This window comes from Clavelina lepadiformis, chromosome 3 (genome assembly GCF_947623445.1).
Source record: "Clavelina lepadiformis chromosome 3, kaClaLepa1.1, whole genome shotgun sequence".
Classification (NCBI taxonomy): Eukaryota; Metazoa; Chordata; class Ascidiacea; order Aplousobranchia; family Clavelinidae; genus Clavelina; species Clavelina lepadiformis.
Window position 1 is genome coordinate 8,662,728 of NC_135242.1, and position 25,731 is coordinate 8,688,458.

General features: G+C 34.4%; 3 protein-coding genes across 5 annotated transcripts; 2 read left to right on the forward strand and 1 right to left on the reverse strand.

Annotated features, from left to right (window-relative positions):
• Positions 1-420: 420 nt before the first annotated feature.
• On the forward strand, positions 421-15,925 carry LOC143448256 (ecto-NOX disulfide-thiol exchanger 2-like). 2 transcript variants are annotated; one of them, XM_076947899.1, is made up of 14 exons: positions 421-1,004; positions 1,621-1,777; positions 1,855-1,950; positions 2,456-2,587; positions 3,044-3,247; positions 3,368-3,480; positions 3,665-3,761; positions 12,190-12,296; positions 12,665-12,710; positions 13,013-13,116; positions 14,012-14,111; positions 14,276-14,353; positions 15,030-15,115; positions 15,251-15,925. In XM_076947899.1, the coding sequence occupies exons 1-14, from the start codon at positions 870-872 to the stop codon at positions 15,371-15,373; spliced, it is 1,578 nt and encodes a 525-aa protein (XP_076804014.1). In that variant the 5' UTR covers positions 421-869; the 3' UTR covers positions 15,374-15,925. The 2 variants fall into 2 exon arrangements, with proteins under 2 accessions (XP_076804014.1, XP_076804013.1); XM_076947898.1 differs by having other exon boundaries at positions 422-1,004; positions 14,273-14,353.
• LOC143448255 (actin-related protein 8-like) lies at positions 15,925-21,496 on the forward strand. 2 transcript variants are annotated; one of them, XM_076947897.1, is made up of 13 exons: positions 15,925-16,066; positions 16,173-16,346; positions 16,441-16,623; positions 16,719-16,891; positions 17,057-17,159; positions 17,525-17,640; positions 17,832-17,961; positions 19,027-19,146; positions 19,235-19,378; positions 19,896-19,990; positions 20,074-20,183; positions 20,257-20,332; positions 21,256-21,496. In XM_076947897.1, exons 1-12 carry the CDS (start codon positions 15,962-15,964, stop codon positions 20,298-20,300), a joined length of 1,497 nt encoding a protein of 498 aa, XP_076804012.1. In that variant the 5' UTR covers positions 15,925-15,961; the 3' UTR covers positions 20,301-20,332; positions 21,256-21,496. The 2 variants fall into 2 exon arrangements, with proteins under 2 accessions (XP_076804012.1, XP_076804011.1); XM_076947896.1 differs by having other exon boundaries at positions 20,074-20,332; positions 21,256-21,464.
• On the reverse strand, positions 21,495-24,821 carry LOC143448258 (signal peptidase complex subunit 1-like). The gene is made up of 4 exons (XM_076947900.1): positions 24,703-24,821; positions 23,387-23,446; positions 21,890-21,976; positions 21,495-21,777 (listed from the first exon to the last, which is right to left on the reverse strand). Exons 1-4 carry the CDS (start codon positions 24,727-24,729, stop codon positions 21,649-21,651), a joined length of 303 nt encoding a protein of 100 aa, XP_076804015.1. The 5' UTR covers positions 24,730-24,821; the 3' UTR covers positions 21,495-21,648.
• Positions 24,822-25,731: the final 910 nt, after the last annotated feature.

Here is a 25,731-nt window from a genome sequence, read left to right on the forward strand (position 1 = left end):
GAGAATACGTTGCCTATTTATTTTTCAGTGGTTTCAATCCTACAAGCTGAACTAGTTCGATACAAAGTCATGTTACGTGATCAGTGTAGGATATGACGTAAAATGCATAAGAGTTTGCGTGGTATTTGCGGCGTATTTGAATGTAATAATTCGGTTTTTATTTACTTCTGTTTAATTATTTTAAGCTTTGCTTGACATGCCAATTGAAATTAGCCTGTGGCCGCACCACAGATTACACGGAAACTCTTGCGCATTTTACATCCCCTTCTCCGCTAACCACGAATCTAGACATTATATCGGACAAGTTCAGTGCGTAGGATTCAAACCAATGTAAAATAAGAACTAGGCAATATACTTTAAAAAAATTTTTATCACGTAAAGGAATTCATTTGCAACTCACCTGAGTGAAATCTTTACAATCCAATGCCCAGAATGCTTGTAATTGAAAAAGAATCAAACTGGGTTGACAATTTCCATTGTTAAGTATAGGTGGCGGCCGGCTGCCGTTTACCGAAGTAAGACAATACCAGTTGCATAACCGGCAATTAGGCGCTGCCTAAATGTTATAAGTAACCTAAACCTAACTTAGTATACTAATCTACATCTAACTCTAATAAAACCTTAAATAGCTAAAGTCAACTTTTTGCATGCCCATTTTCCTAACCTAACCACCTATCTTTAACAACAGGTTGCTCGACCTACATACTGTGAAATATTCATTTCGTCTTTTTCTACTAAAATTTTCTTGCATGGTACTTATGCTATTGTATAGGTATTTATGCTATACATCGATGTTGAGAAACAGAACTCAGTCAGTTTAGAAATTTATATTCTGAGTTTTTCAAGCAGACCATAAGCAAAGTTTGTGTATGAACAAATTCTTCCGTTTACTTAATAACATGGATCGCAGTTCTCGGTATGCTTCTAGGAAAAACAGGTTTGATGATTTTAGCTATAGTACCAACCGAAGTCCTGGAAATGATATGCAATCATATTCCAAAGATGTAAGTTTTCATGAATATCAGTCGTCACGTTAGCAATCTTTGTTCATATTGTTATGGTTTGACCTGTTCTTTTAAACAATTATGATACCTTTTAATTTCTAAAAATTTCTTTGAACCTATAATTAAAACTTTATTATAATTATGTTTACTTATTTATGACAAATATTGTTACAGTGGAAGCTCATTAGCTCAACTATGCATAGTTCAAGAGCTCAGAAAACTAAAGAGAACACTTAATTCAATAATTTGAATTATATGAAGTTTGCATAACTCCAACTTTAGACAACTCAGGAATTGAAACTGTATCTTAAATTATTTAATTAGTTTCTTCAACCTAGAGTTCAAGCTTTAATTGCATTTTATTGAACAAAGATTAAGCAGATTAAGTAAAGAATACTCAAATTTTCTTAATTTTTAAACTCAACTTTCAAATTTAAAGAATTTTTGCAAATTAAAAAACTGCAATATTTACAAGTATACTATTTATAAAAAATTCCCTAAAAGATTTATATACTAAGGATTTTATGGCATTAATCTCAACAGATTAAAAACCATGAAGGTTGTAAGAAATTAGCAAGAAATTAAATCTAATTAATCTTTTGTTTTCAATGAATAGAGAAGAATTTCAGTACTGCGTGATGATACCTCCAGGACCTTACAAACTGATGAGTACAGAAATAAACCACCTACTCCAATACAAGCAAACTACGATGATGATGATGATGGCACAATATATTTTTCGGATTGTGTTTTGCTTCCTCCAAACCTTGATGGTTTGCTGACTGTGTTTTTGTTGGAGTGACATAAATTTTTTTGTGTGTGATGATCTTCTTGTAAGGGCATTTTTTAGATAAAGCGATGGTACCTAAAACTCCTAAACCCAAAGGTTGCAAAACAATATACATTGGAGGAATTCCTGATGTTTTATGCAGAATACCACGTCGTTGTAAGCTTGCGTTGTTTAAAATTTATTAATAACAAATATATATAACAGGGAACTGTTAATCTTTTGTAGCATTCTAGTATACTGTTGCATAATTTTTTGACAGCAGCCAAAACTTTACGATATTTTGTTTGTATTGTAAGATTATTTCAAGATTCATGTAGCAGCGGCCATTATACAGTGCTGATTAAGGGTCAGCAGTGATTGTGTTTTTATGACATTTTACATAATATCGATTTTCTAATTTTAGGATCTTTTGACAATTTAATTTTAGGTAACTTTCATAGTTTTATTTGTATAACCACTGCAACAAAGAAAAGTAGAGGAACTATATCTAAGGATACGCAAGACTTGACTTTGAAAACCGAGAATGATTTTGATTGCGCTTCATTATTTTAGGTTTTGGTTTGGTCGAAACATTCCTTTTGTCTAAGTTGATTGTTGTGTATGATAATGTGTTACGGTAATATGCTAAATATAATCCCAAGTGCTGCTTTTTATGTTATAGTGGAAAATATTTTCAATGAAGTCTTTACTGCAAATGGAGGGGAAATCGAGACTGTGCGCCTCCATGGTAGAAGTTTTTGCCACATTCGTTTTATGGAAGAAGTCAGCATTGAAAAAGCAATGACTGTGTGTGGTGAGTTGTTTCTTCTTATAATTCAATATCCAGTAAAAGCTACTGCAGTATCTATGTTTAACACGTAATGCTTGGCTTTCAATTACTACTGGAAAGAGATTTGGGCCATCGTCATAAAAGTTTGCCAATCACTGTGTTAAATATTTCATTCACGGGTAATTGCAGAGACATAGTAATTTCAAATTGGGTTCAACTTTTTGAAACACCCTGTTTATGCTTATAAAGAAATGAAAAGTAATACTGCACCATACTGTGTTTTTATCAGATTACAAGTTAAAGTTTAATTTACAAAATCATGTGAGTTTGGGTTTAACTTTTTAAACAACTTGAGTTGTAAGAACATCAACAAGGCGCAGTTGTTTGATAATGTGATGCATGAACCACACAGTTTTATTAGGATTACATTATCAGTTTTTGACAGTAACAAACTTATGACATTAGTTTTATATATTTTAGGTTACTATATGGTGGTACAGCAAGGTTATGAACCCTCCATCAAATTCCGAGTTACGATTGATTACTCTGTATCCAAAGCTGATGCTGATGACTATGAGAAAAAAAACTTGATATCTAAAACGCTTAATGTGGAGCTAAAAGATTTGCCAAATATTCCTATTTTTACCAGTTCTTCATCAGACATTTTAATGGCTGACCTGAAAAGTATGATACTTATCATCATTTTCAATTAGTTTTTTGATCTTGTACTTGTAGGGTTTCTAATTATTCTTTATATCATTATGATCATTATATTCATAATGCTCATAGCTATCTGCTTTGCAGAGACAGAAAAATTGCATAATTCTGTAATTGTACTGCGGTACTGGATGGAAAAGTATCTAGATCGACACACCGCTGTTCGATTTTTCAATCTCCTACAAGTTAGTAGCAATCAGGTAATAAACAATGCAAAATAAAATTTGACATGTTGAGTACAAGCAGTTAGCATGAAGCACTGTATCGTTTTAAAGTGATCATTTTTTCCAAAATATAATATCGTGTTGTGTTATTTCACAAATTGGTGACTATTTCTATGTATTTCTTATAATATAAGGTTTATTTGGATTTGATATGTATTAGATACGGCAGTTTCAAAAAGAAAAGCAGCAAATGGAAGTAGATTGTAAAACTCTAGTCGATGGTCACTGTGCCAAAGTAGAAAAAATGAATAAAGACTGTAAGTTTTACTTATTTATATGACTACAAACGTATGTTGAGTTAGTTCTGTTGACTAATTAGCTTTGCATTTAACAGAGCATTAATTATATTATTTAATCAAGTACGTTTACCAGGTCAAGCAGATTTAAACGAATCAATTTTAAGTTTCAAATTTCAGTTTCTGTCATCAGATTTAAACATGAATAAATGCGATTCAAATCATGACCAGCAAAATGCTGTTTTTGTGGAAGATTTTTTGTGCTCAACTTGACTTTAAGGAAGCTTTTTGTTTTAATGTTTGTGTTTTTTTGTGTGCAAATAATTTTTATCACTTGGTTTATAATTCTTTCTTATGGTTATTAAGGTTGAAATAATAATTTTTTGACTTGTTTTTTTCAACAGGATAAAAAGTAAATTTGTATGAAGCAGTAAGTGTAGATATCTGCATCTTGGCTTCGCAATCATTAACCCATGATGTATTTCCGAGTGCATATGCAATAATAGTTGGTATAGGTACTTTTCAAAGTAGCGTAAGGATGGTTTTGAGAAAACCAGTAATGGATGTTTGACACATGCCGGCTAACGCCAACTGCCACTGTGTCACGCCATTTGGGCATTTGCCCTTTGAAATTTTCCTTTATCCTTCACTGCATGCTTTGAATTTTTTTGCCTATTTTTACAATTATCTTGTCTTTTTATGAGGCATGTGCAATAGGCACAGAAGGTAGTGCAATACACACAGTAGTAGAGTGCAAATGGATTATGTTACTTGGTCAATTCCTTTGAATACAGATTTTATTTTTGTTCTGTTGGTTATGTCTATCTGTGCTTGTAGTAGCGGAATTACTTCAGCCAAAGCCTGATGCGTGACTAGGTTTAAGTGCTGGCCATAAGGACTGGTTAGATGTTTCCCCCTGTCTTCTCTTGTGATGCTGGGGCAGCTCGTCATATTAAAGTCTGATCATCAAAGACTGATTTAGATCCAACAAATTCTCTTTGGACACCACCGACAGATTTTAGCTTAACCCTAGGACTACCACAGGGGTCAATTGACCCTTTTGCAATTTTATTTTTTATTTTAACAAGAAGTGTTTTCTGCTAGGAACCTCAAACTTTTTTACTTTTATTCTTTCTGGGTATTTGACACATCATCAACACGACAATCGAAAATTTTTTTCAAAACAGGTGTTTTGGAATGAAAAACGGTGAATTACCACAGGGGTCAATTGACCCCTAAGCCGAAAATATTCATTTGTTCAGTTACATTTCTAAACAACTTTTACACACAGGTGTACTACACGTTCCACAAACAAACTTTGAACAGTTAGAACATTGTACCCTTGTTTTGTTTGACTGGCATATTTTACATTTGGTTCTTTTATTGAGTGGTAATTCTTCTTCAGCATGTTCTCGTGTGCGTTTCAGATGAAAAACTTGGGGAACTGTACGTCTTCTGTTTTTCTCTGCTAGGCACAGCTTTTCACCCAGTTCGATAATAAAATCCCTTCTCTTTTTAATTGTTATTTGCACATCTTTGCATATTACGTATGCATCCAGTGTCACAATGCCCAACAAGTTGAAAAATGCATCAAGTGGCCATCTTCGATATGCTGCCTTAGTAGAGTAAGCGCGGAGCACTTCATCAGCGGTATCACCCTTACTAGCGTTGTAGTCTAGAATAGCCCTTGGTTTCTTCTTGGCTTTATCATCTACCTCCATAACATTGTGAAGTGAAGAAAGTAGATACACTACTTTATTCTTCTTCGCTTTATAACTGAGAAGCATAATATTTTCTTGGGAATGTGTGAAAACAAATTTTGAAGTGTACAGTGGCGTATTTTTTCCAAGCTGAACATCAGAGGGAATTTTTCGGCGATGGGATCTGATAGTGCCAATAATTGTAGTGTTTCTCTCAAGTAACTTCCTAGCAAGAGCCAATGATGTAAAGAAGTTGTCAGTAGTTACATTGAGCCCACAGTTCTTGTAAGCTTCCATCAACGACAATACCACATGCTCCCCAAGTCCACCTTCCCGGTCTTCTTTTTCAACAAAAGGAAAAGCTTGCAAAACGTAGTAGGTCGTAATATCGCACAACATCCAAAACTTTATACCAAATTTCGCTGGCTTTTGAGGCATGTACTGTATGAATGAGCATCTAAATGCTGATACGAATATAAATTGATACAGAGAGTACAGATATGGTAATTGTATGCAACAACAAGTATATGTAGCCTTACCTTGATCTGCAAGGGAAAAGTTGCTCATCGACTGTAACATGTGAATGAGGAAAATAAGACTTTTGGCAGTTGTCCATCACTGCATTCCACAAATCTCGAATTGCCGCAAACTTGTCAGTTGTCATTTTGTCAAACTTGTCATTTTGTGTTGGAAACTCAGTTGCCCAAATGGTACCATCACTACTGACTATCTTCTCTCTGTTTGGCGAAGTAGGGACATCATTTTCCGAACTACTTTCTTCTTGCACAACATCTTGCTCTATGTCAATCTCACGTATGCTTGGTTCTGGCTCATCAAAGTCTTCTTCATCTGAGTCTTCATCAACTCGAAGAATTCGAAGAACTTCTTGTGAATTATACCTTCTATCTGCTGTAAACCTAGACATAGTAGAAAACTGCACACTACAAATTACAATTTAGCATTTGCCCTAACAGTAGCAACAGCGTGAAAGTCTGAAACAAAAACCGGTGTCTCAGACTAATAGCTACAGAATGTCTGTAGAACACAGTAAAGGCCGCTATCTAACGCTCAACTATGAAATTTCAGATACTTGCTGGCTAGGACTGCTATAAGATTACCGGTATCTTTCAAGCAACTTTACAAGGCTATCAACTAGATTAGTTTCTTGCTGCTTGTTATCAATGACAAATTCCTTGTCTTCCGCAAAGTTTGCGCCGTCAAAAAGGCTCTGCATTTATCTCAAAATGACGATAAGCACTTCAAAAAACTAAGCAAATTATTTTAATACAGAGAACATTGACTTCACACAATGATATAGTTAGTGTCCCAAGCGAAACAATTAAAACAGCGTGAGGTCATTAAAGACAAAGGTAACAATGTCTAATCTAATTTCTATAAAAATATATGAGAAAAATGGTGATATTTCCTTAAAAAGCCTTCATATTAAACGCAAGGGTCAATTGACCCCTTTGGTAATTCTCGAAGTAAAAAATTTTGGTAGTTCTAGGGTTAATTGGGTTCTATAAAAAGTCCCTACTGTCTATATTATCTGTTTATTACAGAAAGAAGATCATGACAGGTAAAAATTTGAAAACGTTGGAATAAAAATAATAGCAGGTGAAATTAGATCTTCTGTCATGGCGTTTTTATTGAAACTGTTTGACCAGTTTTAAAGTTACAGCGATGAAGTTGATCAGTTGTTGGCATGAATACCCATCTTCCTACGTCTATTTTTGCAGGTTACATCTGCCACTTTATTCCTTTGGTTATTATCCATAGTTTATGACCTAAGGTGGAGTTGCAAATTAAAAACTTTCTGGTAAGATTTCATTTATGGTAAGACGATGTTGGAAAACTGTATTGACAACACATGAGTTTTTAATGTAGGAGTCCATTTTAATCTAGGAGGCACCTTAAAATAGTTCACTGTAATTACAAAACAATTACTCCATCTGCTTCGCTACATTTTTACATGTGGGATGTACCCTGAGCATTTATGAGAGACACAATATTTTAGTGTTTCTTACTTGTTTGAAAATAAATTTGTTTAAGTTGAAGCTAATTCAGATTAATTTTAAGTTTCACCTTCGACATTTGTGTTGACATCGTTGAAACATTTTTGCTTATGTTGCTGTTGCCCAAACATATGTAGGTTTTTTATGTATATTTTTCATCAGCATTTCTCACTGGCAGGTTGCACAGTCATTGGTATTGAAATACTTAGTGTTCAACATCCGCCATATAAAAGGGGATAAACTGCAAAAGGTTCCTCATTATATAATTTGTTGTCTGTTGAACCCAACTGTTGTTCAAATTTGTTTCAAGTTTGCTGTTTTATAACTTTTGTTGCTGCTTTGTGTGCATTGCTCTTGCTGGAAGAAGATTCCGGGGTCATGGTAATGTGTAAGCAAGTTAGTATGTTTGCTGCTTTCATAAATTGCCGTCGGAAAGTTGTTTCATTTTCAGGTGAAAATGGTTATGTTGTTAGTGTCATGAATGTCAAGAAAGTATTCGTAAAAGTAATATTAAGGCAGAACCTCAAGGCACAGATGTTGATGAAAATTTCTTGACATTTCTCATGTTATCATGAATATGAAGTTTTGATGCATGTAGGAGAAATCTCAAATGTTTAACATAACTACTTGTATGCAACTTCAACAGAAGCTTTTTCAATTCATACAATTTTTGGTAAGAGATCGTTTTGCACTTGTAGCCTGGAGGACTTTTTGGGTTTTGGAATCAGTTGTAAATTGTATATGAAGAGCAGAATTCTGAACACACCTTGCAAAGATTTGTGTGCTCAAAAGTGACATTTCATTTTTACTTGCAAATTTCCTCGAAGTTGTTTCTCTGGTAAAATGCTTGTCACACTTACAAGTTCTTCAGGCAACCCTTACGTACACTGCAAAGAAAAAAAATTATACTTCAAGTTGTATGAAATAAAGCCTTATGCAAATGATATCCAATGGCTTTATCTAACGCACATTTTGATTAATGAAACATATTGGCCAAATTATATGACAAAATTTTTCTTTCCAGTTAGCAACATATTACCTAACAATTGTTTACAAATTCTTCAAAGTCTCTCTTCATCAGACAGTGCCCAAGCTACTGCATATTATAGTATGTTTATTATTTACTTTACACGAAGTAACGACTATTTCTTGACTATCAGATACCACAAAACAAATGGTACAATGTACCTATAACAGTGAATATTTTGCCAGACAAAACTCCTTTGTTTAAGTCTCTTTTCTTTGTACTATTTTACCAGGCTGTGACACATTCTCACATTTTATGTCAGTCAAATGTGAGCTGAGTAAGAGCTGCTTTTGACTTAAGACTTGAAACATAAATAAAGCAGTTTTTAACTTTGCTAACACCAAGTTTTCTGCTGCAGCTTCGTGTTATACTATAGTTGCTGTACAAATATTTTAAGGTGAATAGCTATGCACCTCAAAAAGTTTTAAGCAACTGGAATTAAATCAAATTTATTTGTTGCCCCCATGCCCAACATATGAAATACAGACATCATTTAGTATTTTAATTTAAGAAGAAAAGTATACCGACGAAGTATACCTACAATGGAATAATCCCACTGCACAATAGGTAGCATTTCAAAAATTATGTTTTATCCAAAATCACTTTGTCTTTGGATAACTTCTTTGGAGTTTTGGTCAGTCAGTTTTGACATGAGTATTAACTAAAATTCAAAGAATTGCCACAATTTTGTGATTAGGATGAGTATAATGTGTTTTGGATTACATTAGTATGTTTGGATTAAGGTAGGTAGTAGGTACACGTCTTAAGCCATCTGAAAACATGATTGAATGATGTTACAGGAACTTTATAACTGTATGTTATTCACAAGGAAGAAAAGATTTTGTTGTACAGCAGGTTATGGATAAAACGGTTTGTAATCGCAGGTTTGTCAGGATACTTAGTTACAAACTTTTTTGTGTGAATCCATTTGGACTGTTTTATTGTTTGTTTACAGTTTTATCCCGTATGTCCAACTTTTTTGTGCATTTTGGTCAGAAATCTTTACACTTTGTCTATTTGGGTAAGTTAATAAACTGTGTTTTTTAGTTAACTTTGAAGATATGCTTATAATGCATAAGTTGTATACAGTGGATTTGTCTACTACTTTGTCTGATACTCAACAGAATCTTAGTGAAATATTTTTTAAATGCACCTTGATTTTGGTATGTAGCATTTGCCACCTTAAACATTAGATAGCGATGGGGCACTTGTTTTGGTTTTTTGTTCATGCAGTCATCTTTTTGCATGCAGATGTGCAAAGACACTTTTCAAGACTTTTCTCCACTTTTAGGATATACTTGTGCATTGGCTTATGTTGTTATGTTGTTTGCAATCAAAAATATTAGCTAGGCAGATATGGACCAGGGGCAGTTTAATTATACCTATAGTGTAAGCTTCTTAATGCAATATATTTTGGTTACCCTGACAACATTCAAACACAACTGATGGAAGTTAAGGTTGAAGCAGCTCAGCAACATTTCAGTTCTGTACTACAAATTTCGCGTTTGGGGAAGGTGGTGTCATTACAGAAGATTGTTAAACTTTTGTGCTACAATTATCATTTTTATCCAATGTGCAAAGCTTTCTTTTTGCTAAGAAAAGTAACATTTTCATCAACAACAATCTTATCGCTTCATTGAGGATTCATAACAAACAGGTAAAATTTTGAGCATAACCCCTAGCATTTGAGGATTTGTTTCATGCCAGTTTTACATACTGATATCACTGTACAGCTCCCAAGAAAAGATCTTAAGATGAAATACAATATGTTTAGTTGTAAGCTATCATGCTAATTGTCACAATTATTCTTACAGAATTCTTGTGAAGATCTGATGATATTATAATGTTATACTTGTTCTATTTCATATGTTTACCAACAAACGATGTGCTAGGTGTTGGCTTTCCTATTAGTTCGAATCATTATTTCTATTACTTCCAGATTACGCAAACCGTTACCATAGCGCACAATGCGTTCTCTTCATATTCAGTCTAGTTTTGCATTGATGTCGAAAACATCTGTTTTTAATGAGTTCTGAAATCCGAAGTTGTTTCGTTGTGAATCAATAATGCAACTATATTCATAAACAATGTCAGTTTGGTTTAAATGCTCAACTCGTCTATCAGATGTTAATGAACACACATTTTAACGGAGTCAGATTAACGAGTAATCAATTAACTATCATAACCAAACCACTAGTTGGCACACTACGTAAACAGCTACGTTATTTTGTAGCGCACAATTTTGCTCATGATTGCTTAGTCTGAATATTCATTATGAATACTGATATTTTTTAACTCTGGAAGTGTGTTAGCTTTGTTTTGCATTGAAGAGTTTGGTTTTTGGAACAACTTATATTGCTTATTTAAGATCGATTTACGATTTACTCTGTTTTCTGGGTCCTGCAAAACCAAAATGGTGTCAGCGTCCTTCCACCTTTACCACATGATAGCGAAACTTGAGCTTAAAGTTAGTATCAAGAGCATGTATGTATCCTTTCCAGTGTCCAATTACTGTGGGGTAACTGCCCCAGGTTGCTCTGACAGACTGAGCCGCTATGCAAGAACCTTACATCCCGGAGAGCTGGATGGAACGACTGGTGAAGTCTAGCTTGGGTGCTTGGAGATGTGTACATCCCAAACCATTGGACAATCTTCCCATCCTTCTGAGCCACTTTGTCTTGTGTTTATTGGGCAACAGAACCACTTGATCTTTTCAACTCAAAGGTTTTCACCTCAGTAAATAAGCAAGTCCAACAGCTAAAATCAAGGCACTCATTTTGCTCAGCTGTACTGCAACTATCAGAACAAACTGAAACGTCATACATCTGTGTTGCTCCTAACTGGAATATGGAGTGGCAGGAAAGGCTTCACCATCGATTCCCATCCCACCAGACTTTCATTGTTCAAGGTGGCTTTCTGCTCAACTTTGTACAAACGGGAACTAGCCAAGCTCTGCGACTTGTCAGTGTTACGCAGAAGGTAAAATTGCAGATCATGTTATATCCGAGTGTTTATCTACTATGCTCCCAATGAAAATACATGACCTGAGTTGTGGATGACAGCATGATCTAGTGGTTATTTAAATCATGCTCTGAAGTCAAGGTGGTCGGCTCATACGTTGAAGAACAATCATTATCCCCACTTTTTGGAAAAAAGTGTTATGTAAATTTTTCCAGTCTGAACACTAGTGGTAAGGCTTTTCCAAATTGGTTTAAAAAAAGGAATTGAATGTGTGTTTCACTCTGAGAAGATATGCAGACGCTCTTGTGCGAAGTTTCTAAACTCTTAAGTTATGCTTGTGTTTTGGGGTATTTTTTCATGCTGTTTTGCATTGAACATTGATTTGTCATGTGGATCAGGAAGAGTTTCCTTACATTTATAGCTAAAGTTTCCTTGCGCCAGGTGATGACATTCGTGCTTGTATATACGGTTATTATTGAAATTGATTGTGTTTGTCTAGTTGCAATACAAATGCGTTTTGACATGACCAGCTGAACATTTCTCCATAAGTCATTCAGGCTCTCAAGTTGAGGAAGAAATAGAAAAGCTCATTTCACAATATGGGTGGTAATGTTTTATGCAATACTGAAAACGGCAATAGATTTCAATATACAACGCTGAGGTTGTTATGTTTGAAAATGTTCATGCATTTGACATGAAGCCATTTCCTGCAAGTAATGTGAATATTTATTATTACCACTCCACAGTCAACCATTTAATGCAAGTCTATGAGCAAGCCCACAAACAGAAGAATTGGGATCTCTTTACAAAACCCCAGCGCAAATCTATTGATGGATGGCTATCTAGTGTAATGGTAGGTATGAAGATGATATTTTTAATGTTTCATGTAAAAGAACTGCCTTTTCAGTGGTGTTTACTTGAAAGGTTCTGATAAAAAGGTAAGTGTTAGAGTTGAATGGTGATACTCTCACCATTACTCTCAACACTCTCAACATAAGCTGTTTGACTGTGTCCTGAAACTGTTTTTTTCCATTAGCCAATAAGTAAGTTGTTATCTAATAGTCAACAACTTCATCGAAATATTGTTGTTACGGCTTGACTGAAAATTCATCCAGATGTATCTAGCCTTGAAATTTATATAATTAAAAATAAAAATTTCACTAAGCATTTTCATGATGAGATTTTTTGTGAAGATTATGCTAATACTAGATTTTTTCATAGGATGCAGTGAAAGCAAACAAAAGAGAAATTACATATCTTCAAAAAGGTGAGTAGAATGAGGAATTGTTTTCTTGGGGATCTGAACAAGCTGAACAATATCATAAGGTGACATAGTCCAACCAAATACTTGCTTAAAGCAAGATGTTAAGCCTAAATTAGTTAAACTCACACATAGATATGTTTTCTCCAAAACATTTTTTCCATTTTACTCTGCTTTACTGATGGTGACTTATTTTGTATGTCTGCAAGTTTGGACCTAAAGCAGATAAACAGATGATTTTAAATTGTATTAACTACAGTATGTTCTCTCCTCTACTTTGTCATTTTTGAAATATATTTGTCACCAAGATTGGAAAAGCAAGGACAAAATTGAAGAAGCTGATAGTTCAAAAGATAAAGCATCATCTGCGCAGATAACTGCCTTACAACAGAATGTGGCTTATATGCAGCAGGTAAGAAGGTGTACCTGTTTATTTTATGACATTATAGCACAAACCAAAAACCAACACATTATATGAATTAAACGTCAATATCACAATTTACTTTCAAAAGGGCAGTTAAATACAGTGGAGTCTTGTCCACTTTAATGGGATCCAAGAAATTGATTTCTTATAGATAGTGCTATAGTAATTTTTAAAAACCCCAATCTCAGGCGTAAAGTTTACAGAGATTTGTCAAACATCATCGCTTTTAGTCAACCTATGCATTTATATTGCCTGGTGAAATTAGGTATCAATCGGTTCTATTTTCCTGGGATTGTATAGATTAGCACAAAGTGCCCCCCTTTTACAAATTTCTTTCTGAAAACATCCTGATTGATTATTTAAACTTTGAACATTGTGCGAGCACAGTTGGTGTTTATAAATTTTATACTAGTCTATATTCCTAAAAAAATTTTCAACTTTGGTATCTATCCATTGAGTTTATGTAAAGCATTACTTAAATATACGTACCAAGGACACAGACTGTGTTTGTAACATAGTCAGCATCTGTAAAGATGTTTTCACTTAGATGTAAATCTTTTCATTTTTATGTGATAACATTTTTGCAAACTCAAATCTAAAAAAATGTATCACATAAAAATGAAAGATTGACATCTAAGTGAAAACATCTTTACATATGCTGGTATAAGGTACAGATAAGGTAAAAAGTTTGCGTTCATTGCATTCACATTTTAACAAAAGTTTGAATCCACTTTGGCAGGTTTTATCCACAGAACGACTGAAAACTAGTGGAATTTTGTATCTTTTTGTCACACGCAAGTTAGCATATAGCTGCTTAGTTTTGGCAGGAGTGATACTGTAACTCAACGACACCTTGAAATAAACTGTTGCGTTTCTTATTTAGCAAATTTGGGAAATGGCGAGGCAGCTTCAGACTAAAGAGGAAGAGCTGAAATCCAAGCAAACAGAAATAGAGAAACTGACCTCTAAAGTGGAAGAACTTGGTATTTTTAATTTTTTTTTTATATATTTAGACACGTAATAAATTTCAGTTATTAAATAAATTAAAAATGTTGATTGAAACATATCCCCAGTGGTTTAATATCACTGTTGGATGTTTTAATGAGGTTAAATTGAGATTTAAATAATTTTTTTTTATTTTCAGAAGATTTACCACCAAAGAAAAAAATTAAACAAGAAAATAACATCGAGACACAAGTTAATCCTGCTTCGGCAAAAGTGATTTGTAAGTACATTTGATGACCAGTGATCACATCGCTTTCAATAAAAATCCCATTTAGTTTGTTACTATAGATTGTTTGAAAGAGAAGTTAATTGTTTTTTTGTGCCATCTATATCTGGTAAAATAATCATAAGTAGTGGCCGAACATGTATAAACACAAAATGGAAGAAAAAAATAGATTGACTGTTGTAAGTTAACTTAACATCTTATTTTTTTTATTGTGGAAAACATTTAAGCAGTCTTTCTTAAGGCCTTTTGAGCTGTGTGTCCGACCTACAAAAGACATGTTTTACTCATAGAAATCATATGTTTTTTCTATGAAAACATTATGTTTCACATGATAATATGCGTTGTAAGCTGGTAAACATACTTATGTTTTACACCTTTTCTTGTTAGAATAAACCTTCTTTGAGACATATTTTAACTAACAGTTGGTTAGGACTAGCTGATAAAATCAATGATATAATACATTTATATAATATACCTAATATATTTTGTTGAGTTATTGTTATATTATATAGCTGCGGGAGTATTTTTCCATCCTGTACTTGCGTAAAGGAAACTACAAAATAAGCAGTCATACTTTGTCCGTTTTGTACTTAGATACTAATTAAAACAAACTAAAGTATTGTATATTTAGTTATTACTTTCAATATAGCACTACCCTTTTTTACGAAAGGTGCTTTGGCAATGCTTCTGCAAGTTTATCCCAATGGTGCAACTTTGGAGTGTATTGAGAGTTATCTAGAAGAATGCAATATCAATGTAAGATTTTTGCTCGCCCTATACTAGTTATAACGTACATTATATAGTGCATAAACCCAGTGCCTTTATACAGAGCAAATCTGGCACCTACAGTACCTAAACCTAGCTTGATGGTTTTTTCTCTTTCTTTGATAGATTAGCGTAGAAGATATGGAAGCAACCTTATTCCAACTGGGTGACCTTTTTCAAAAGCAAATTACTATATCGAGTGGCAAAACTATTGCAAGATGGAAATATATCATGTCAAAGGATCGATGAATGAACATATTTTAAATATGAATAACGTTTTGGCAAAATATCAACACAGAGTTGCCACATAATTGCATTGCATCGGTTCACAGGACAGTAGTTCTGGTTTTATGACGTTTTTATTCGGTCCACAAAAACATGCTTTTTGAACACGTATTTTGTTCTTAGCTGAATATGTACCTTGTGTTTGTGTGCAAATGGAGATGTTTTGTATTAATTTACTATGCAAATCTATTGCATGCAAAATTGTCAAGTAACATTACACTAATACTAATGCTCGTGCCATTGCAACTGAAAAGCTGCGTCATAAACTCTCGTTTTAGTGCGTTCTCTAGAAATTGCAAATTATGTATGTACACAAAACTGCAAAGTACTGTATTTTGATACATAATAATGATATTTTAAGAACGTAAAATACATCTAAACCAGTGAAAAGTGGTTACCATGCAACAAATTCTTTGCATGGTTTCCATGGTAATAGTTTCCATATGACAATATCTTTGAAAAGCTTTGTTTATCAGTCAGATTGTTTTTCTTTTTTAATGATTTTCTACTTATAGATTCTTGTCACATATGTAATTAGCTTATAATGTAACAATGATCTCACTAACAAACAACAATTCAGCCTCATCAAGCCCTGGTGACAAAGAAACAACAACATCTGCGGAGAGTGAAGTCAGCAGTGCAACATTAGATGTTGAGGTAAGTTTCCTTTTCAAAATTTTCTTCAGAAATGTAATGTATTTTATTGTTATAAATTATCATTGGTTGTTGACGTGTTGGTTGTCAAACAAAACTTTTTGTGTAGGCTATCACCCAGCAAGCAAACATGACCATTGTTATACATCCCGGCTCTTCACACCTCAGGATAGGCAGAGCATCTGACCCACAGCCAGTCATGATTCCTCATGTAATAGCATGGAGACATAAGAACCCTGGAACTCAAACTGCAAAACGAATGAAATTGATTAGGGAAGACAATGTAAGAACGTCCAAGTTGCTGTAATGACAGTTTTGAATTAAAGTTGTTACATTTCAATACAATAATTGTATGTAATACTAAAATTTTTTTATAGAAGCCAGATCTAAAAGATTTGAGGAAGATTGAAGATATGTTTTTCTTTACTGGTTGTCTTGAAAGTACAGCTGATGAGGTACGAAAGGAAAACAGCAAAAAGAAACCAGAGAAACTTCAAGAAGGATGTGGTTGGACATGGACTGATACTTCTCTGGCACCAAAATTTCTAATCGGAGATGATGTAAGATTTCACTTTTGAGTATTAAAATGAACCAAAATTTTCTTGTATAAACAGATTGAACGTTTTTATACGTTACATTCTAATTATTCTGGCAGGCCTTATACATTGATGAAGAAGACTGTTATGATTTATTTTGGCCAATAGTTAATGGGCAGCTAAACTTAAAATCAAAAAGTATTACAGCAGTTCTTGCTGACTTACAATGTCTGTGGACTAAGGCAATAGAGAATTTCTTAAGAATTCCTGTCAAAGATATTGGTAAGTACAGGTGGGTTCCCTGTTATTCTTGTGAGTTGTGACACTTTAAACCTTTCTTGATAGGCTGATATGATCATGTTGTCAATTTAACTGCAATACAAGCACACAGGCAGGTTATGAAACACTGAAGTGGCCGAAAATTGAAATTTTTTGTATCATTTTTGTTATCTGTTAGATGTATCCTGGTGATTCCAGACATATATAATCGTGAACACATCAAGAATCTGGTCAATCTACTGCTTGACCAAATGCAATTTTCAGCAATTATTATACACCAGGTAGTATCATATGGATAGTTTATTTGTAAGGTTTTGTTTTTAACCTTTGCAACACGTTTCCACAAGAAAGTTGATAATAGTAATATCTTAATAATAATGTAGTACATAAAGAAACAGTTAAGTTAAGATAACATAACACTTATCCGAAAGCTATGGATAGTCTTTTGCATGAGTTGAACTGTCAGTAACGATACTTACCCACTGACGTTGCGCTCATTTGTGAGCATATTCTGATTGATTCTTGGTTGAATTGTTCTGTTTTCGTAGCATATTCCAGTTGTAATATTTTATACAGTGATCAATCAAGTCTACCACTATACTGATTTTAACAAAGGTTTCTGCTGCTAAAATATAGTATTCTTTAGGAGTCTGTCTGTGCCACGTATGGGTGTGGGGTTGCAAACGCTTGTGTAGTTGATGTTGGCCATCAGAAAACCGCGGTATGTTGTGTAGAGGATGGATTTTCCCACTTTAATACCAGGTATTTGGTGCATGCTGTCTATAAAACATAGGTTGTATAGATCTGCAGCGTGTAATAAACACAAATATAACAATAAGCGTTACGAGTGCTCGATCATGTCATAGGCAAATTCCTCTCAATACACGAGTTTCTTAACTCTTCTGATATGCTATTTCTCAATTCTTTTCGACAAGAATCCATTTATTTTAAAGGCTATGCATGGACATCGGGGGTTGTGATATCACCGGTGTATTTGCTTGGATATTAATGCAGAATAACTTTCCTTATAAAGAGTGCAATGTTGAAAATAGAATGGATTTCCTTCTGCTGGAAGAATTAAAGGTTACACCATGTGCTTTACTTTTGCAGGCCTTTATTGAACACACTTTCCCGTTTTACAATGAAATGTTACGTTTTTGAAAATCTTAAAGTTTATGGCCTTGTATAAAAATTTATTGATAAAGCTGAAACCTTGGGTTGCAAAGATTAAACGGCAGATTATAATAACTACAACTGATATTTAGTTGGCATTATTGGCAGGTTCTTCCAAAATATAAAGGTTCGCTGGGATTGCTCGCTTAAGTCTCTTGGCTCACTTGAACTCGTTTTTAAATCTATTAGATTATTGCTTTACAGTTTTACTGTTGTAGTTATGTCTTCAACGATAAAAGAATTGTCAATGGATGGTTTTCAAGAGACCCTTATTAATAGTTTTACCAGCTCTAAGTAATGGACTTTGTTACTAAAGTGAGTACACGGAATTAAAGAACTATAGCAGGTTGAAAGTTTGGATTGCTTCAGTCAATCAAACAACTTCTCTTGCCCAGAGCCCAATGGTACACTATCCGCAAGGAGTTCAGGTTCTTTTATTGAAATGCCTAGGGTGAATAGGCCTTTGCTTAGTGTCAGCCAGCATGTGCGTGGAACACACTTAAAAATTGAATTGAGTATTTCACCGCATGTAGGTCACGATTAAAGATAAGCTGTTAGATTAGGAGAATGAGCATGCAAAAAAGTTGATTTGAGCTATTTAAGGTTTTATTGGATTTAGATTTTGTTATGTAACTATGTTGTAAAATTTAAGTTTGGTTACCAAGAAAATGTGAAAAATAGGTTCGAACGCACGAATTCTTTGGTGAAATAGCGGCAGCCTTTAAAACTAGTGACCATCAATGTAGTTGTTGTAGTTTCCATACAGCACTTAAATCATGGTATACAGCAACATCACATGGCAGTGTTTTCATAAAAGGCATCCTTTGTTGTTAACTTGTTATGTGCATTCATACGAGTGTCTTGCATACTCACTTGGTGCCGTCTGAATATTTTTCATAGATACCCTATATTATTTAAAAGAATTGATAAAACGTTACTTGCATAACCTACAGTGCTATTGTCATACAATTTTAGGAAACATTTTGCCATTTGGACGTGGACAGAATTGGACCAGAACCTCAAGAATTCAGTTTACGCAGACCTGGACAAATGTCGTTATTATATCCATTCACTCTTGGAGATGAAGCAATGCAGGTGACACACAACAACAGTTTAGTGCTTTAGCTGACTGAAACAAATCTTTCTAAAAACTCAACTTAATTACAGCATAAATTGTTTTTAGGCTCCCATCTCTTTATTTTTTCCCAAGTTATATGGCAAACAATGCCAATCGCTTTGTATTCATTTTCCCACAAAAAATATGGGTGCTTCTGACGACCCATTTGACGAGACATACTTAGCTTCAACGAGAACAAAACAAGAAGAGGTAAAAAATTGGTTGTGCAATAAGCTGTGGGCAGTCGTTACTTGGCAAAAATGTGCCGACGGTTCTGGTACTATTTAAGAAAAGTAGTTCGGTATCATACCTTGTCGGTACTCGGTACTTTTTTGTGTTAAAAATACTGCTGCAAATGCAATGTTTGCCGCTATTATGTCCCCGGTAAAGGTTACTCCAGGTCAAAACATATGTGACGTTAATCGCTTGCAATTTTACTTGACATTTGTAGATTAAAAAAGATCAATAGATTTTAAAATTAGTATTAAGGATTAATTAACATGTATTTTTGAAAACATGCTTGTTAAAATTTTGAAATTATCACGTGAAAAGTACCGAGACCGACTGAAATTTCTTGAAAAAAGTAATTCGGTACAGATTCTGTACTTTTTTTCAAAGTACCGCGGTACTGCCCACCTATGCCTGTGGAAAATGTGGTTTTCCATATGTATTAAAGTTGAATATTACTTCAATTTTTCTGCATTTTTAAGACAAATTGTTTTTAAAGGCTTGGGCAGTGAAAAAAGAAAAGGCTGCAGCAGCTCGAATTGAAGAAAAAATTGAAAGCAATGACCGAGATGAGATTTCAATGATGACTCACAAGTACACCATATTGTGATTGCAGGATCACTTTTTAAATTCCTTTGGTCCATTTTGTTACTATACTTCCTACTATGTTATTACAGAGAAAAGTTAGGAAGAAAATTTTCCATTCCAAAAGAATTCATTGGTCTTGATGATGCTATTGTGTGGAGCATTGAAAACAGTCCAGATTCATATGAAAACGAACTGAAAAGTAAAATGTATAGTTGCATATTAGTGGTTGGTGGTGGACTTGCTAATTTTGATGGTGTTGAGGATTATCTTAGGAAAAGGATTGAAGAAAAGATTCCTAAGTCTTCAAAGAGTTTAGTAGGACATGTAAAAGTTGTAACAAAGCCCAAGGTAAGTTACTCAACTTTTCAAAACAGTTAGTTCAAGGCTAAATTTTCCCAAAAATTTTCTTTTAACTGAGTTGATGAGCTTCCATTAATTATGCATAAGCTGCTCTTTAAAAACTGAAGCATAAGGGCGTATAAGTGCTATAATAAATTTATGAAGAGGAAATGTTCATTTGAATACCAAATAAAACATTAATAATGTTTTGTGGTTAATTAAATTTTGCCAAATATGTGTCACAATGCAAAATCTGCGTACGTTACAGCGGTGTTTGAATCAAGTATATGTAGAACAACTCGTACAGGTACAGTCATTTGTGTTTCTGTGCATGAAAGCTATCTTATATTTTGTATACTGGTGATGGTAAGCTACTGCTCTTAACAGTCAGGTACTGTATTTGCTGTAAAGACATATCTGTTTCGGTTTAGCATGTACTATTACTATTACCAATGATCTTCCTATGCCAAATATTAACGCACGAGCTGCAGCCCACACATTCAAGCCGTATGCTAGAAAAGGAGTGTTTCCATTTCTGTTACAACAGTAGATGGCCATGCCTCCCTATCTTAATTGGCAACGCACAGTCAAAATTCCGTAGTTTAATAAAAATCCTACTAACATTTTAGTAACTTATTTTATGCTTTGGCATTATTTGAGTGCAAGGAAGTTTCACGTGTGCGACATGGTTGAAGTCAAGTTATAAAAATCTTTACTTCGTACAAATTTGCAGTGCCCATTTTTCACCTGTTCTTGTCAAACTGTAAGTCTTGTTTTTTAAATGCAAACAACACTTCCAAATACCTCTATTGTCTATCAATACTTGATTCAGTGCCAGTGATTTTCAATTGTGACGTTGTTAAGTGCTATGTATTTTGGCAATAATTGCTTGGCATAGCAATAGCACTTTGAGCAACGTATTGAAATTTTAGGGACAAGATTCATCAATAATATCTTGGAAAGGAGGAACGGTTTTATCATCTCTTGATAACGCTCAAGAGCTGTGGATAAAGAGAAACCTATGGATGGAGCATGGGCTGCGACTGTTAAGGGAGAATTGTGCATTTATCTGGTAAAATGTTAACCAAAAACACTTTCGGTTAAATTTTCTTAGTACTTCAATTGAAACAACTCTCACAAGCGTAATCGTGAGTAATAAAGACACAACATATTCTTGTGGACAAATTTGAATAGTTCAGTAAGTAGTCAAGCTGTATTGGGTACTAAGGTGACTAAGTAAGTATTACAGTCTTATAAAGCCTGACAGGTATTCCACACTCTTGTAAGACAATATTGCACAGAAAAGCGCATATCAGGGAGTAAACTCAATTCTTTTTTTTTGCTGCTTTGGCAGTCTTGGAAGGAAGTGGTGAATAGGTTGTTGGTTCATCATCTGCAGGCTTTTGCCATTTAATAGGATCTTTTCTATAGAAGCCCCAAGGAGGCAGAGTCACCTATTTAAAAGTTTTTCTCCACGATAAGTAAGGCTGAAGTTAATATTAAAATACAAGAAGAAATTTGCTAAAACTAAATCTATAAGCTTCTTTTTGAATAAAACATACTTACTATAGCCGCCAAAACACAACCAGCACCAAGTATGTAAATGGAGTAAGAGAGCTTTTCACTTGCAAAGCCAATAACGAATCCAATTACCTGCAACAAGATCCAAATACCACCAAACTATTACTTTTTGGTTAGATGCTTAAAGTAGGGGTGTACTGAGGATTCAGTCCGAAACTTAATTTTAAGAAAAAGCAACTGGATTATTTCTGCAATCTAGTATTACAAGTGTTCATATCGCAAAAGTGAATGAAACAGTACCTATACACTGTGGCTTACATAAAGAAATGGATGGGATGAAGTAAAATATACTTAGTTGTAACTTACAATAGAAAGGTACGTAAATTTATGATATATGATACTTAGATTTCCTGTGCAGGCTTGTAGAAGTACCTTAATTATCAGTTTTTGGTTGAATCTTGAAATAAATTCGGCCGAAAACTGAATTTAGGCGTTTTTACCCGATTTGCCGTATCGAATATTCATTGCACCGCTACTTAAAAGCGTCCAACACATTAAATTGGTGTATCGTGCTACTTTGTTTCATTCCAGCATTTTTTATATTTTGACATTTAAACTGCCAGTGTGCATTTCTTAAACTGATTATTTGCACCTTTCTAACATAGGGTGCATTAATTCTGTGCCCTTTTCTCATAAAGTATGATTATATTTAAAAAGTTAGACATTGTTTAACAATCGTTATTTTATTGCTTTCGTAAACTTGATGACTAAAAAGCTTGGCGACCCAAGAGTTGGTGGTAATGACCAACAAATATACTTAACATCCCAATAAATACACATGGTCACCCATTCTTGGGTTACAATTAACGATGGGACCATAGTTTATATACTATAACATAGCAGGCTGACTGAGAATGGCAAAGTTGTTTTTGTCATGCATCAGTGGCAGACTCCCTTTGAGTTAGTCAATAACTTGAACAAGACTGTTTGTTTCCTTTTACTGTGAAGCTACCTAGTGGTCAAACTTGCACCAATTAAATAGAAAAACTAAATAGAATCATTTATGTTCACAAAACATTGGTTGGTAAAAAAAGTTGAAATTTTTGTTACTACAGATAGGTTAATTAGTCTCGTTTTGGACAAGGAAGAAAAGAAATTCAGTGGCGCAATTGCTAGCTATTGGGCCCGTATGCTCAAGGTTTCATATTTAGGTCCTGCCAATGTGTAACTACTTTTTTGGTCATATTTATTTTGGGGGTAATTTAGTCGTGAAAGGTGAAGTTTGGGTTGGATACAACTAGTTTTAAATAGGAGTTATTTCATTTTAAGTTGAAAATTAGCACTTAGTTCAATTCGCAGCCTAGTTTAGTTAGTTAGTCATGGGAGTGAGAGGGATTAGGTTAGGTTAATTTACTTACACTTTGAAAATATTAGTATAGATGTCATGTTTCAAGTTGAAAATTAGCAAATAGGCTTACGGTGCTAGTTGACCTAAAATGTATGGAAATCAGTTAATAATCCAATGTTATATGAAATACTCACCCCAAAAATGACAATAATTTTCTGAAATATTTGTTCAGCTAATTTTTGACCGGAATAGTCCTGTAATATAAAAATAGCAATAATTATATACTTATAATAAACTGGTTTATTTAATAGACTTATAGGATTAAACATCGATGTTGCAAGCAGTAATGCCAAAATTTCCCCCTTTGAACGATTTCTGGTCAGAAACAGCCAAACGTTTTTTTACGTAGCATAATAATGGTTGAATGATTAGGCTAGTTATATTGGTCATCACGGCAAGATGGCGGCTAAACCCAGACTGCAAACTATAGTAAGAGCACACCCGAGATTTTTCTCTAAAACGGCATTGCACACCAGGGCAAACCGGTGTCTCCAAATACAAGGAAAAAAACGGGAAACATTGATGGATGGGCTACTCATTGACGGGAAACATTGATGGGCTACTCAACTGGGGGACCGCGGTCCGAATGCGGACCTTTTCAGTGTTGAATCCGGACCTTATCTGTCTCAGCATTTACGCAAATGAAATCGTTCATCATTAGTTTTGTTATTCCTGCTTATTCAATTAATCAGCGAGTGTGTAAGTGGTAGCTCAAACTAGTCTTCTAGCGGTTTTTGTTAATAGGTCGTTTGTCAATCGGGGCAATCAATGAAGTCACAATGATATTTGTGACTTCATAAAGGACACGAGTTTTTTAACAAAACCAAATCCATTATCGTTGATTTGCAAAAACAAAAAAACAGCAGACAATAGCACAATTTCAAACAAAGCCTTGTTGACGTCACAATGCACAGCTGCGAGTCAGCGTTTTCAAACATGAACTTCATAAGGAATAAATTTCGCATCTGTATGACCAATGAAACCCTTCACCACTGCCTTTGACTCGCTCTCGCTACTTTATAACCAAGATTTAAAGAACTAGCAAGAAATAAGAAATGCCAAATCTCCCACTAGCTGTGACTAACAGAACAATAAATAAATTTCGCTTATTGCTTTTGCTAATACCACTTTACCGGATTTTGTATATACCGTATTTCATGTATTGTGCTAAAAAAATCCAGAGATTTTAAAATTAAATTAATACCCATCCAGAGAATTATATTATTTTATATATCGTATTTTAATACTTTTGTAAATGGACCTTTGCTAAAAATAGTTGAGTAGCCCTGGTATAGGGCCACAACTTGCCGGCACAAACACTGGGCAGCCTTAGGCTACAGGTCGCAGTGAACGCCAACTGCTTCCTTGCACAACGAACTGCCACTCTCTGCAGTCCGGCACTAAACCCAACATAGGCTAAAGTAATAAAAGTCTTCGATTCGATACTCACCATATGAACTGGTAAGCTTTCAAACATCTTGCTGAGTTAAAAAAGCCAACAACTACATCAATTTTACAACAACAACCAAGTGACCAACAGCAAGCAGTCAAAAGGAAAAGGACACATATGTTTATAGTTGAGATGTCTATGAAAAAATGGATTGATGTCAGTCAAGCTCTCATTTTAAATTTTGTACTTATACTTTCATTGCAGTCTACGATAAAATTAAACTTAATATAAACTCCGAAACATTCAAAAAAAAAATTGAATCAGTGTAACATACTCCCGTCAGAATTTGGTACATAATTAAACCTGAGCATGTAGTGCAGTGGTTCCCAACCGCGGCTCTTAGAGCCGCATGCGGCTCCAAGGTAGCTTTCTTGCGGCTCTCAATGACCCCTGAAAATCCCACAAAAAAATAAAAAATCTATTTGTAATAATTAGGGCGATTATTTTTTGACTTGTCAAAAAAAGTCAAAAATTGGTCAAAATTTATGGTCAAAATTGTTTACAAATGTTTCATTTTACATCTTACAGTTACACCTTGTAGCCTACTTTATACTGTTGTGAATGGTCCATTGTCTAATTATTGTGAATCATAAACCGCCTCCTGAATCCTAAACCACAATTTCGCCTCGCTTTGACAAAGTTGTTAAAGCTCAAAGCCAATGCCAAGTTGGACATTAAATTGATTTGTGTCATTTTTCTTGTTAGTGTTGCTATTCGTTGGTACATGATTTCATGCTTTAAAATTTGCGTTAAAATTACTTGAGTGATTTCATGCGGCTCCATACGTACTATGAAGTTTGAAATTCGGCCCCGACACCAAAATGGTTGGGAACCACTGATGTAGTGTATTATGGATATCACAACAGTTCCTCAGATCTAAATGAATTAGGATTCCCGATGTCCAAACTTACCGAAGTGCGCAGACGCACATTTTCTGCTGAGTCAAATCCTTTATCAGACAATGAATTTATTACGTCACAAATGAGGGATCAATATTTAGTAGGGGGTCGCTATTTGGTACTACACCGG